At 38.3% G+C, this 15,419-nt stretch overlaps 1 protein-coding gene across 2 annotated transcripts; it reads right to left on the bottom strand.

Moving 5' to 3' along the window:
* Window positions 1-1,086: 1,086 nt before the first annotated feature.
* Window positions 1,087-14,272, bottom strand: sgtb (small glutamine rich tetratricopeptide repeat co-chaperone beta). Of its 2 annotated transcripts, none has more exons than XM_061733961.1 (12): window positions 14,210-14,272; window positions 9,930-10,042; window positions 9,544-9,647; window positions 9,258-9,333; window positions 7,345-7,444; window positions 7,133-7,237; window positions 6,903-7,041; window positions 5,529-5,591; window positions 5,066-5,103; window positions 4,886-4,969; window positions 1,972-2,092; window positions 1,087-1,886 (listed from the first exon to the last, which is right to left on the bottom strand). In XM_061733961.1, exons 2-11 carry the CDS (start codon window positions 10,027-10,029, stop codon window positions 1,981-1,983), a joined length of 921 nt encoding a protein of 306 aa, XP_061589945.1. In that variant the 5' UTR covers window positions 10,030-10,042; window positions 14,210-14,272; the 3' UTR covers window positions 1,087-1,886; window positions 1,972-1,980. The 2 variants fall into 2 exon arrangements, with proteins under 2 accessions (XP_061589945.1, XP_061589946.1); XM_061733962.1 differs by having other exon boundaries at window positions 1,087-1,862.
* Between the last annotated feature and the right edge of the window lie 1,147 nt (window positions 14,273-15,419).

The following is a 15,419-nucleotide window of genomic DNA, read 5'->3' as shown; positions in this document are numbered from 1 at the left end:
CGATAAAAATAAGCAAAAATAACTAATAATGCAGAATAACGGCAAGAAATCAGAGCAAACAACAATCTCTACTAAAATTGTAAGGACAACAATTCTAAAATGAAATGATAAAACAAATTAAAGCTGCAAGTAGCGATGAACGGGCCCTCGCACCCTTGTGCACGTTCAGGCGTGCTGCAGTGGAAGCGCTTGTATGACTTGCATGTAGATTCTTCAGGCCTGGACATTTAGCGGATGACACCAGCCACGACTCTCTATATCAAACCACTCAAAAGTTATGGCAGAAAATATGAACTATCACATATCGACCAATCAGATGATGGGGCGGGGCTAATTTGCACCAATTAAGGTGAAGGAGTCAAAACAGAGTCCGATGACACCACCCACGAGTCTTTATGTCAAACTAGAGTCCTATAGAGATCTATCTATAGGACTATAGATCAAACCAGCGATGCGCGGAGAACATCATGACGCAATTACCGTCATTTCCGCTTCTTCTTCCTGTATCCAAATTCAAAACAAATGCTGCTTTGCGCAACTTTTCGTTCACCTTCTTGTAAATCTCGCTATACTTTCTACCGTCTACAAATGCCAAAATGTTAATATCCTTCATTACATTTATAAAATGATTAGTCTCCTCCTCACTCCAAAAATGTGGCGTGGTCTTGCGTTTCTCCATGTTTAGAAGTACTTCCTGGACTCAAAAGAGTCCACTCTTTTCTGCGTGTTCAGAGCAAACCCAAACCTGAAGTCTCAAAGATTTTTCCTTGCGAAAAGAACATGCGCAGAAGACAAATTCATGTTCCGTTTGATCGGATATCCCGTTTGGCGTTTACATGACCGAATATTCGGGTTAGAAGAGGAGTAACCCAGGGGTCAGGGTTTTTAAAAACCAGAATATGAGCAAATTCAGGTTATTCAAAGGGGTTATTGATGTTTACATGGCCGTGCAAATTCGGGTTATTGCCAATATTGGGGTTTTAAAAGGGTTATTGACTGCATGTAAATGCATATATAACTAAAACTGTTGTTTTTGTATGTTAACAAAAAAAGACAAGTACAAACTTGTTAATTTTAAGACGTTTATTCATATGTACCAGACAAAACGATGTGCTGCCTTAGCATACTCATTTCTTTCCTTAAAGCATCTGATCTCTAACACCAGATTTAAGAGCATGCAAATGAACAGTGAGAACATGTTAATTAGTAATTAAACTGGCTTAAAGGGGAGGGCACTTATTTTTGCTTTAAGTGCTGCAACAACATAAAACGGGCTGCAAACACCGCTGTATATTTTTACCATTCTCTTAATCAAAAGTTAAGTGGCTGAAAAGCGATGAGTCTCATGTGTTCAAGAGCTGAACAGTTTTAAGATAAGTAAGTGAGTTCTGTCTACAAAAATAACATTGAACATTATAAACAAACCCAAAGCCGTTTGTGTGGTTTTTTTGTAGTTTTTCTTTCTTTTTGAGAAAACCACACGTTCCCTGCAATGCAGTTCGATTACATTCCTCTCTGACCCTCTTTATCATGACTAGGTAGGTGGATCCCTAACACACAAACATGAAAAGGGCTGACGTGTGAGCACATTTAAAAAAAACAAGACAAAAAAAAACAATCTCTCTCTGATGTAGAAGCTCTGAAGAATAAGTTCACTACGTTCTGTCAGTGGGCTGAATGACTTCTTGGCTCCTTCTTACGGTTAAGGGTTTCGCTTGATGGTCCCGTGTCCTCGCCAGAGCCTTGTAGTCCTGGTAAAGTGCCTTCATCCCCATCCTCGTCTCTTCATTCCAGCTAAGCCGGGGAATGGACTCAAAAGAAATGGGTGTAAAGATTGTTATCGCGCCATATGGTCGCTCTTCCTTGTGGGGAGAGTAAAGATGTGGCTGGAATGAAAATGTGTCACGTTGTTAACGACATAAATGCAGTCCACTTTAGTCAGCTGGAGTTTGGATTCAACTGTAGGGATACCTGGTAGGATCATGAGTGCTCCTCGGCGCTGCCGCTGAACGAACGGCTGCGGATGTGGTTCCTCAGCTGCTCGATCAACTCTGGGTTCTGCTGTTGGATCTGCTGGGCAAACTGTTGTCCCCTGACACGGAGAGGAAACCTGGTTACCTGCTGGATCTGAGGTGACGTTCCATCACTGATATTCAGTAAATAAGACAACTAAAATCCTCGTCATCAACACCATTAACAAAAAAAAGAAAGAAAAACTGCTCTCAAGGGGTTACAACTAGGGTTGCCAACTCCCTGAAAAATAAATAAGGGACACATCATCTGCAGGGCCGGCCAACCCGATTGCCTTCACCTTTCCTGGGGTGGGGAATTTTTTAGCCCCTTTTTTTGTAAGTGAAACGATTTTTTAACTATTCGACTCGAACCTAAATTGAATTAGATGCATATTTTTGAATGCCATGAATACATGGAAAACAAATGATTATCCAAAATGAACTGAATAAAATAAGTATCTTTCTTAAACTAAACCAGTCCTGCTTAACTTAAAATTGTATAAATTAATATAAAACAATATAGCAGAAAATCCATTCTGTAATAGTGCACATTTTTAGTGCAATGACAAAAGTGCAAACAGAAAGTCTGTAGAAAACAGAAAAAAATAACTTATGAACTCAACAGCACCATTTTCCATTGGCATTTTATGACTATTTTTGACTCTCACAGTAATACGGGACAAAGTGCGTCCCTTTTCAGCTCCATACGGGACGCGTACTTTATTTTATAAATACGGGGCGATTCCGTTTTTCAAGGGACGGTTGGCAACCCTAGTTACAACCAACTCGCTAAACTCATGCCACACCTAAACATGCAGTTCCTGAAATCCAACCGAGGGACTGGCTCCAAAAGTGTTTCAGTTTCAGTTGAGATTCATCTTAAAATTCCTAACTTCTTATTAGAAATAAATAAACTTACAGCCTGGTTCAAAAACAGAATCACACCTCATTTAATCTCCATCAGTCCGTCTGAAACAGAGAACATGCCCTCTTGTGTTCCACGCTGAGAAGTGCATTTCTTTATGAAAGGGTTGTCTCGGTGGTCATGGTACAGTAACAGCCTACACCCCTAAAATTTAACAATATAGTCAACTCAAAAGCGTTTTGGTTAATCATGCTGTGCCAGCAAATGTTGGATGTTAGGATGTTTAGACAGTCCTCTAAAATCCACGGTAGAAGCTGAAAGTTTTTAATATGGGGGTATTATTGTTCCAATATTATTTGTGTGTGCGTAAAAAAGATGTGTCCATGTTATAACGATTCGTATTCGTAATGATAAACATTTGTATGTAAATAAAAAAGTTATACCCAAAATTCTGCTGTCACACACATGAGTCTGATAAATTATTAGGGTTAGGATTGTTTTTATGTGAGTATGAATCTAAAAGCTGTGAGTGCAAAGTCTTGTGAATACAACTCTAATTTCTAAGACTACGAGTTTTCACTGTGAACACAAATTCAAGTTTATGTGTACGAGTCGAAAAACTGTTGTAATGACGTCACAGACAGGTCACAGCATAGACATAAGAAAAATAGAGAAACATATTTTCTCATCAACAAAACATGTTATTTTCTGTCTAAAAAATGGCAAAAATAAGAACTTTATTGATCCCACATAGAAGTAATTAATGATATATCTGCTATAGAGAACAAGGTAGTTCCGAAAAACAATATATATCCCCCCTCACAGAAATAAGAAAAATATAGAAAAATAGATCAACAAAACAAATTTAAAAATTTTCAAATAACAAAATAACGTAATTGAACCATTTTTCAGACAATAAAATAATATTTGAACCATTTTTCAGACAATAAAATAATTGAAAAAAAATCAGAAAAATAGTTAAAATATGTTATTTTGTTACTTGAAAATTTAAAAATATGTTTTGTTGATGAGAAAATATGTATCTCTATTTTTCTTATTTTTGTGAGGGGGGGTATATATTGTTTTTCGGCACTACCTTGTTCTCTATAGCTGATACAACATGAATTACTCCTATGTGGGATCAATAAAGTTCTTATTTTTGCCATCTGAGAAAATTAAATATATTATATTCGGTTCCTAACTGTTTCCCAAGTATATTAGTGCGTGTGTGAATGAATAAATGAGATGTAAAACGTACATTTCTTTGTAGAAAGGCGCTTTATTAAAATAAGTCAATTTACTTGTATTAGTTTACAGCGCAGTCTTGCCACATCCAATATGGCGGCGACTTTGACGCCATATTGGATGTGGCAGTTGGCTCATTCGCAGACGCACTCGATGGGGCGTCTACGTTTATATGTCTATGCTGTGACCTGCCTGTGACGTCATTACAACAGTAATCGTACCCATAAACTTGAATTCGTGTTCACAGTGAAAACTCGTAGTCGTAGAAATTAGAGTTGTATTCACAAGACTTTGAACTCACAGCTTTTAGATTCATACTCACATAAAAACAATCCTAACCCTAATAATTTATCACTCATGTGTGTGACAGCAGAATTTTGGGTACAACTTTTTTATTTACATACAAATGTTTATCATTACGAATACGAATCGTTATAACATGGACACATCTTTTTTACGCACACACAAATAATATTGGAACAATAATACCCCCATATTTTAATACCAAAATACAAACTATCTCAGCACTTTAGAAGGTATGTAAACTCATTTTCAGTCTTTTGGATGAATTAAATTACCCTCCATTATCCAGTTTCTCTGAAGAAGTACTTGAAAATCATAATTTGGGATTGTTCCACAGGAAATATAAAATGTCGAGTGCTAAAATGGTTAGACTTTGCAATATATTATTATGTATGTGTTGACCTCGTAGCACCTGGTGTACACATATGCACACGTTGTAGGAATTACGAAGGGTACTTACGCTTCAATCAAACTGGAAATGTCTGACATTCCGCCAACTCCTGCTGCAGGACCTCCAACTGCATTCGACATCATTCCTGACATGCTGAGCGCACAAGAACACAGCAGCGGTGAGTCTGAAGCCGGTTTCAAAGCTCAGGTCACACTAATATTAATGTAAACAAATTCAGTGTCCACCTACATCTGTTGCACTTGTTGGTTCTGCATTACACTTGCAGCCTGTAAACAGGAATCAAGATGAATTAAACAATGATGGTTTCACATTTTTCTTTAGGTGGATGGCAGAGTCCACACCACAACTATCATACAATCTTATTTTAGTGGCAACAGCATATACACTGATGACCGCTCTTGCAACAGTGGGAACTCCTCCTCACTTTTGTCAAAAATGCATTTTTTGATTTGGGTACCGCTGGATGATGTTGATTACACAATGAAGAGTGTTGATGTTATCGTTCTTGTTGTGGACACCTGTTAAGTGAGAGTTACAGTGTTGCAATGAAACCTCGGCTTGCTTGCAGAAGCAATCTTGACTTGTCAGCTGCGCCATGCGGCATCGTTTAACAAGTCAGGAATCTCCTTGCCGACACAAAGAGGTTTCAACTATGGCAATATTACTGAGTGGCAGGTTGAAAAACTCTTACCATGCTGATGAAGGCAGGGTTGTTGATTAAGCTGGCCATGTCAAACCCCAATCCAGCTGCTATCTGTAACACATATTTACAGAATCAGGTGTGTTAATGCAGGGAGACATCTAAAACATGCTTGAGTGGCTCTCCAGGGCCAGGAATAAAGACCACTGATATAGAAGAATAATTAAAAGACCTTTCTAATGTTGTGACTTTTAATTTGGGGATTTTCTCATCGTCTGCATGTCGACTGAAGTTAACGGACACATTAAAGTCATTAATGGTTTAATTTGCCGGGTAAAGGGTCAACATTTAGGCCACGTTTACACGTAGCCGGGTATTTACAAAAACAGATATTTTCCCCTCTCCGTTTTCAAAAATATCGCATGAAAACGCTGGTAACGTCATGCCAGCCAATCAGAATCCTGGAAAAAACATCAACAAATGACACGTGTAACTTCCAGTTAAGGCTGATTTATGGTCCCGCGTTACACCAACGCAGAGCTTACGGCGTAGGGTACGCGGCGACGCACACCGTACGGCGCGCATCGCCGCGTACCCTACGCCGTAGGCTCTGCGTCGATTTAACCTGGGACCATAATTCAGGCTTTACTTCCAAGACGGAACGAGAGTCTGAGAGAATTTAAAACAGGTAAAATAAAAGAAAATATTGACGGTGTCCAAACAAATTGTAAACACAGGTCGCACTCATGACGCTGCTGGTGACGTTTCTGTCGCATAATGTGACGTAAATTTCCGTTTTCCTACGTTTTCTCTGTTTAGACGCAAACGTGAAAACTGAGTTTTTGAAAATCTCCACTTTGGCCGGAGTTTTCAGAAATGATCGTTTTTGGGGGCTTTGACCTCCGTTTTCGTGTAAACGAACGGCCAAAACACATGAAAACGCCTCAGTTTTTGCCCCGTGTAAACGGGGCCTTAACCTGGTCTGTGAGGCGTGAAAGGTCTGAGTTGTGTGTTTGTTTATTTATTTCATTTCATTTCACTGGGGTAAATTTACTGGGATTTTTAATCTTGTGATATTAGCAACTCTTAAATACTTTCCACTTGTGAATAATCTTTTTCATTGACAACTCTGGTTCATGACCCTTTCTAGACTGATGCGCAGCAACAATTGCTTCTCTAAGACCCTTACTTTTGTCTCTCCCTACTAGCATTATGTTAACACATACAGTACACCTGAATGCTCTGTCAAACCATCTGCTAATACAGACATCCGCACACCTGCTGTTAAATCCCATGGAAGTACATTTAATTACATACAAAACACATGAGATTAAAAGAGTAGGTACTGGCCTTTGCACATGACTCTATAGAATATTATGTTACATAAAAAATAGACTAAGGGAAAGCACAAGTTGTGTAACTTACTGGACTGGAAGCTTCTTTTTGCTTCTGCTCTGCAATCTTCAGGTTGGATTTGTAGGTGTCATTCTCAGGATCTAACACCAAAGCTTTTTTGAAGTAGGAAATTGCCTCCGGATACTTGCTCATGGCTGTCAAAGCCAAACTGAGGCCACAAAGAGACGACTTAGACCTCCAAAGGTTATACAGCAAGCTTATTTAAGTGATTACATACCAACAAATAACATTAAACTTACCCCATCCTCCCATACGCCTTACTATAGGTTGGGTCAATCCCAATGGCTCTTTCACAGTCACTTGTTGCCTCTGTATAATTCCCCAGTTTACTGTGAGCTGCAGCCCTGCAGAGTTTCGTGATGAATCCAGTTTTTTACATTTATCACAAATGTATTTGTGTGCAGACATCAACAGGGGCTTAAGATTAAGCACAAAGCTTGTAACATCATACCTGTTGCAATAATAAACTGCATTTCTTAAGTCCAGATCGATGGCCTTTGTGTAGCACTCCACTGCACATCTGTAGTTCTCCTCCTTCATATGATTGTTTCCTAAAAAAGTAAAAGTTTAATGGTTAATAGAGTTTATACAGACATAAAGCTCGGGTACAAACCCAAGGCTAAAAGTTTGAAGGTCACTTGTTTTTTTTGGGGGGGGTTGTTTTGTTTAATCATCATGACAAATCCGCAGCAAGACTTTCTTTTTGGGTACCTGACACCCATGGAGACGGTTTATCTAAAACATTAACATACAAAAATAGCATAAAGGTTATCTGTACAGCTTTATCTCACAACGACTGTTGTCAAAACTGAATTAATCTTACTATTTTCACACTGACATTATTAAATTATTAGCTGTTCATTTCAAAACCAAATATATTCTGTTTGCCTTCCAGTAAGATAAATTATAGCAACAGATCTTAATATGTGAGAACTCCACATGGGTTTCAGCTTTTACAAACACAAAGAGATTGCAGACAGCGCAAAAAGCCAATGGAGGAGGGACTGCAGTGGTTGTTAATCCATATTTGGTCCCTTCAGTAGAACTAGTCTATGGTTATTACAAAACAAAAGTTACAATGTTAATAGATGTCCTTTAATATTCTCCATAAACCTCTAGTTAAAACTTTGAAATTTCAAGTATTTATTGACTGCCCTATAAATGGTCAACAACAGACAGTGTATTCCTGGACATGTTACTGTGTAGGAGCATCTCTGCACCCTGGATTTTAACTGTTGGCTTTGAGTTTCACGTTTTTTCTTCTTATTGACAACTTTGCCAACTCCATCTCTTTTTTCCTGTACTACAGAATCCAGACTTCCAGACTCCTCTCTGACCTCATCTCCCAACCTATCCATCACCATGGCAAACCATAAGGGCTCTAGAGCCGGTCCTGGTTGCAGTCCCACTTCTACTTGACACCCATCTGTTACTCCTACTGCACACCTCAATGCTGTCATGCTGCCTTCGTATGTGTCCTGTACCTAGGGTTGCCACCCGTCCCGTAAAATGCGGAATTGTCCTTTTATTTGAGAAAAAAATGTTGCGTCCCGTATTGAACTAATACGGGACGCGATTTGTCCCGTATTTTCATTAACGCCCCATACACACGTCTGTCACACACACACACATCAACACTAAATTGATCAATAATAACAAAATAAAACACAGGAAACATTAAGGCCAGCAAAATCTTTGATTGTGTAAATGAACTTTTACACCATATTCTAGTTGAATTATTGAAATAAATGAACTTTTACACCATGTTCTAGTTGAATTATTGAAATAAATTAACTTTTACACCATATTCTAGTTGAATTATTGAACTAAATTAACTTATACACCATATTCTAGTTGAATTATTGAAATAAATTAACTTTTACACCATATTCTTCACCTGTAGCTATATTATACATCTTGGCTGATCAGTGGACATACACAGCATAGGAGGATATTTCAGTTGCTAGTATGGTTGTCTGTCTATACAGTCATGCAAGTTCAATGCTATTAAAGCACTTTAAACTTTAAATCAAAGCGTTTTGTTTTTTTCATATAAAATAAACAGATTTTTATGCAGTTTAGAAGTTTTGGGGCTTTTTTTGGCGCCTGTGCTGCTGAAATCGGGGCGTCCCTTATTTCTATTTCTGAAAGGTGGCAACCCTACCTGTACCACTCTAAAAGGCTTTACTGCCACTCCTGACCTCACCTCCTCACACAATCCCACAATTCCTCACTTGGAATGCTGTTGTACACTTTTACCAAATCTGTGACGACCCAGTACACCTCTTTTTGACCTCTCCTGGACTTTTACATCAGCATTCTCACAAATAAAGTGCTCTTTGTCGCTGTCAGGAAATTCGTTACCTTCATTCTTGAGTTGTTCTGCACGCTCAATGTCTTCGGGAGATGGTGAGGTCTCTGGTATAGTGATGTTGTCATTCTATGTAAATGCCAAAAAAAAAAAATTGTTGGGCTTAATTTAAAGGTAAGGGTAAGGCATTAATCAAAGATTACACCACTCCAATGAAACAGTGCAACCCCAAAATTCAAACGCAACCATTCTAAGTGACAATTTAATATTTCTGCCAAGGGGCATGACAGCAAGTTCACGTTCATGAAAAATTGTACCCATGGGATTTTCAGTACCTACCTTGAGCAAAGCATTGAGGAATATCTCTCCAAGTGGCTGTGCCACTGCAAGATGACAGTCACTGGAACTGATTTTAAAGGTAGTCTCCAAGCACTGTATCGCAACTGAAGTGGGAAAAACAGTAAAATAAGACAAAACAAGTGTAAGTGAGATAAAAGCCAGAAAAGTCTCTATTATGCTGCATACTAGAAGAAATTTGTAACCCCCTTTTTCTCTTTTTATGTTGAAAAAAAAATAACAGCACAAACTCTCCAACTCAGCCTCATTTATAGTCCCTTGTCCTTCTTTTTTTGTTTTAAAACCTGTTGTAGTGAGCCATTCTGACATGCATACAGCATACTGTAAGGATATCTATAAAGTGTAAGTGCACCAGTGAGTCGACCTACCCTCCAGACTCTCCTGCTCATCAGAGTTCAAAGCACCACAATGTGTTTGATCTCTTAGGAACTGCACAATAGCAAACGCTAGGCGCTTTTCCACGGCCATTTTTACCTAGAAACTGTTGGAAAAACAGGTAGACCCCACACAACAATTAATGCATTATGGGTAAACAATTTGCCAAAAAAATACAGATACAGGACATCACAACCCCAAATCAGTAATTGAAATGAGCCCCACATATTTCATGTTTCGTCTTGTCAACTTTATTTAATTTGTTTATATTTCTTAAATCCTGGTAATGTGGTCTTGAAGTAGGGTTGCCACCCGTCCCGTAAAATACGGAATTGTCCTTTATTTGAGAAAAAAATGGGGGACACGATTTGTACCGTATTTTTATTAACTTTTACACCATATTCTAGTTGAATTATTGAAATAAGTTAACTTTTACACCATATTCTAGTTGAATTATTGAAATAAATTAACTTTTACACCATATTCTAGTTGAATTATTGAAATAAATTAACTTTTACACCATATTCTAGTTGAATTATTGAAATAAATTAACTTTTACACCATATTCTAGTTGAATTATTGAAATAAGTTAACTTTAACACCATATTCTAGTTGAATTATTGAAATATATTAACTTTTACACCATATTCTAGTTGAATTATTGAAATATATTAACTTTTACACCATATTCTAGTTGAATTATTGAAAAAAATTAACTTTTACACCATATTCTAGTTGAATTATTGAAATAAGTTAACTTTTACACCATATTCTAGTTGAATTATTGAAATAAATTAACTTTTACACCATATTCTTCACCTGTATGTATATTATACATCTGGGCTGATGTGGACGTACGTAGCATAGGAGGATATTTCAGTTGCTACATGGTTGTCTGTCTCTACAGTCATGCAAGTTCAATGCTATTAAAGCTTTTTTAAACTTTAAATCAAAGCATTTAGTTTTTTCATATAAAATAAACACATTTTTATTCAGTTTAGAAGTTTTGGGCTTTTCTTTTGGCTCCTGCGCTGCTGAAATCAGGGCGTCCTTTATTTCTATTTCTGAAAGGTGGCAACCCTATCTTGAAGGCAAGCTTGTAACACATTCCAGAAAAGTTGGGACAGTAAAACTTCAATTGCTTTTTGCTGCGATACAAAACCCTTTACATCCTGCCTGGTCTCAGGCTTATGTTCTTATATGGCATTTACCCCCTGTACCGGGGCTCCGGGGTGTAACGAGTTATGACGTCCTGTTGTCAAAGATATGGAGCAATGATGTGTCACAGACAGTCCTTATTTTGTCCCATTCTTCCTGCAAGCAAGCCTTCAGATGTGCAACAAGTCAGGACTGCAGGCAGGCCAGTGCCCTTCCTGAGTACCTTGGGTGCAGACAACCCTGGAAAATGTGTGATTTTTAAGGCTGCGTATACAGTACAGCTCTGTGTACTTTCCTGCCTCAATGCATCCAAAAAGTAAAGAATATCTTCCTTTTGCAATCTTGGTGACATTTTAAATTCAAAAAAAGTTGTTTGACACATCAATGGAAATATATAAATTTAAATATTTCCAGACCTCTTTCATGTGGACTGACTATAAACGTGCTTATAAAATTCTAATAAGGTGATTATCATCATAGACTAGATTACCAACTGTGCAGAAAATTACCATCCATCCATCCATTTTCCACCGCTTATCCGTTCCCGTCGTGGGGGCAGCAGTCTCAGCAGAGATGCCCAGACTTCCTTCACCCCAGACACTTCCTCCAGCTCTTCCGGGGGGAGTCCGAGGCGTTCCCAGGCCAGCCGAGAGACATAGTCTCTCCAGCGTGTCCTGGGTCTTCCCCGGGGTCTCCTCCCGGTGGGACATGCCTGGAACACCTCCCTAGGTCCAGGAGGATCCGGTACAGATGCCCAATAATATTATATAATATTTGTTGGAGAATTTGAACCTCTAAAGTAAAAGTTAAACTAAAATGAAATTCAGTTGAATGGTACAACACAAATATACCACAATATGGAAGCAAACCTGTCCCTTTGCAGGTCCATCTGACCTTGTTATTATGACGTATCTCTAAAGACTACAACTAGAAACTATGAACATTTGGTTCTTGTTTCAAAGTAGAGTTGCTTCAATACCGATTGCAGTAAAAGACCAATCAAATTTCTTTGCGCTCTCTACACAAATAAGCAGCAGCAAGCTCTGCAGTTTATTGTTATGATATGAAAGATATTCCACTGAAATAAGCCAGAAACCACAGAAATGACTGACCAAACTGCAGAGTTCATTGTCCCTGGTGCAGTAAAGTTTCCCAGAGTTTTTCAGGGTCAGAAGTATATGCTGGAGTCTAGCCCAGCTTTCTTCAGGCATAAGCCAGGGATAAACCCGCAGGTCACTAGTCCATTGCAGGGGCCATATTCACTAATATAGGCAATTCAGAATCACCAGTTAACCTGATTGAGTCCTTGAAGAAAACCCACCCCAGAACGACGCAAACAAGAAAACGACCTAAAAAGACCCCTGCCCGGAGTGGAACCAGGAACCTTTTCCTGTGCTGCCCCCCCATTATCCGTCTATTTTGTTATGGGCTGATATCCATTACCCAAAGCCCAGTTATAAATATATCTCAAAACAATTAATGGGAGGAATAAAGCTCAATTATGCTTGCTCCTGTTACAGGCTTGTTATTGATGCAGTGTTGTTGTTGTTGTATTTCTTTCTTTCCTTTTATCTGCAAAGAATCAAAGCAGTGAGAGTACTTTTTTTTTAGTATAAGTAATTTGCAGAGGTGGACAGAGTACTCGACCCCAGTACTTGAGTAAGAGTACAAATACTACTGGTCAAAATTTACTCCGTTACAAGTAAAAGTAGCTCAGTCAAAATATTACTTGAGTAAGAGTAGAAAAGTACTTGCTTTTAAAGGTACTTAAGTATCCAAAAGTAAATGCTTTTAAATTTACTTTAAGTAAGAGTAAGTCCACATCAGTAAATTACTATATTTTTTCTAAATTAATTTAAGGATCTTTTAACTCTTGTTTCTGAGAATTCGATGTTGAGTTGTTGAAAGCAAAGAGGTAGTTCTGCTTCGGCAGACACAATAAACATTTGAAAATAAATGTCTGTGGTTTGTCTGTGCCCTCGTTTTTTACTCGGTCGAACTCAAACATTGAGTTAAGATACGGCCAAGGATTTTGTGAAAGTCCCTGCTCCGAGTCCGGCTCATTATCAGACTCAGACGACTCAGCGGATTGTCTTTCTTCTCCTGACGCAGGCGTAGCCATTGTTGCGGCTCTGTCTTGACTTGTTGCGGCTATGTCTTGACAAACGCAGGCTACTTTGGCGGTATCGTTTTGAGGAGGCTTGACGTATTTCTGCTTTACGTACATCCCAGTGGAGAGCGTGCACTGTGATAGGTCTCCTCCTTTGACAAAAACAGCTTGTGTCCAATAGGATTTTAGGGAAGAAGAAAAAAGAGCAGACCTGAAAGTAACGAGTACTTTTCAGCCTTCTTAGAAATTTACTCGAGTAAAAGTAAAAATATTTGTCTTGGAAATGTATTCAAGTAAGAGTAATAAGTACCAAAGAAATCTAATACTCAAGTAAAGTACAAATCCTCTGGATATGTACTCAAGTAAATTTACTCCGTTACTGTCCACCACTGGTTATAAAAATATCTCAAAACAATTAATGGGAGGAATAAAGCTAAATTATTCTTGCTCCTGTTACAGGCTTGTTATTGATGCAGTGTTGTTGTTGTTGTTGTATTTCTTTCTTTCCTTTTATCTGCAAAGAATCAAAGCAATGAGAGTACTTTTTTTTTAGTATAAGTAATTTGCAGACACAAGCAGTGGCCGGTTTCCCCCTCACGTGCTGATGCCATGGACTGTTGTGTTCATGTGGGTCTGGCTGCACGGCCACTCCTCCCTGATTGTGTGTTGACACACGTAAATGCGGTGATGCAGAAGATGTGATGTAATACCATAAACGGTAGAGCTGATCTGCTTAGATTCAGCATACATACTTTATATATTCAAAAATCACAGCGCATGAAGGCTAATTCAGCTAATGACACTGGTAAATGGGGATTTTGGAGAAAGGATTTATGCCTAATCTGTGATCCAGCTGCTATGATGCTGACTAAATCGGGCACAAATCGAGGCAGGGAAGCAGCAGCGCGCGGAGAGGACGCAAATATAAACATGAAGCTAAAACCTCTTCATAATTTAGTCAAAGCGATGCTATTTGGTGCCCCCCCCTTCCCCTCCATCACCTACCTGCGCTCCTCAGCCGCCTGCTGCTGCCGCGTCATGAGGACTGAGCGCATCCTTTTCGCGCATGCGCAGTGACGAAGACGCCGTTTCCGGCTGCAAACTTTGTTTGGTAACAAAAACACATGCAACACCAGCATGTGTGCGTTCATAGTTGTGGAACCACGCACGCCTTGCAGGTATGCGTCTCTGTTAATCTCAATCTAATTAACCCCGCGAGTCACAGATGACCTGCATATTTATATATTTTTTAATTTAAAATGTATATTGTGAATTGAAATAACAAATCATGCTACATGTGACTTATTTCATGCTCTTGGACTCTTGCTGCATGTAATTTGTGGCTGTTATTTGAGCTGTGATGGGAAAGGCTTCCGCTGACATGCCGTGAAACTCTACACGGATCTGTGGACTTGGAAAAGTTTCTGCTTAGCATGGGGAAAACCTGGAATGCATTGCCCAGCTGGTTATGAATGATTTACTGCTTGTATTATGGATGGGTGTCATGTTGAAGGATAACTAACACATGAATTGCTGCAGTAAACGTTCATCCTGTTGTGAAGCAATTTCTCTCTTCTAAAACAACAAATACGAAAATATTTTTAATCTTTGACAAATTATTGTGATTGTAAAAAAAAAAAGTAAAAAAAAGTCAGTTTTGATGAATGATGAATGAAGCAGTAGTGTTATTGCCCAACTACATCTCATTAATGAGATCAGAAACAGCTGGAGACTTGATTTTTTTTTTTTTTTAATTAACAATTGCAAACATAACAATGATAATAAAACTTCACATTATGCAAATTCACGTCGAATTAAAACATATAAAGAGTACAACTCAAATAAAAAACAAAACAAAAAGCACAACACATTACAACCAGCTAGGGGGGAAGAAATTATAACGGAAAGCCAAAACATTTACATACATTTATGGTTTTGATTGCCTTTGAATTATTAGAAAACTTAATAGAGTCCAGATACTGTTTTAATTCACAATGGAAAGTAAAAAAAGAGGGTTTTTTGCGTAAGAATTTAGATTTGTGGATGTGTAATTTTGCGAGGATAATCAACAAATTAATAATAGTTTCCTTTGGCTTTGATCTAATTGTTACATGGTCAAAAACACCAAACAACACATCCTTCCAAAATAAAATAAAATCATCAATTCTATCAATTCTTTCAGACACAAAATTACACATATCACTCCAAAAAGTTT

The sequence above is a fragment of the Cololabis saira genome, chromosome 11, assembly GCF_033807715.1.
Source record: "Cololabis saira isolate AMF1-May2022 chromosome 11, fColSai1.1, whole genome shotgun sequence".
Taxonomy (NCBI): Eukaryota; Metazoa; Chordata; class Actinopteri; order Beloniformes; family Belonidae; genus Cololabis; species Cololabis saira.
Note: the sequence above shows the minus strand (reverse complement) of the source record. Positions and strands in the feature narration are given on the sequence as shown.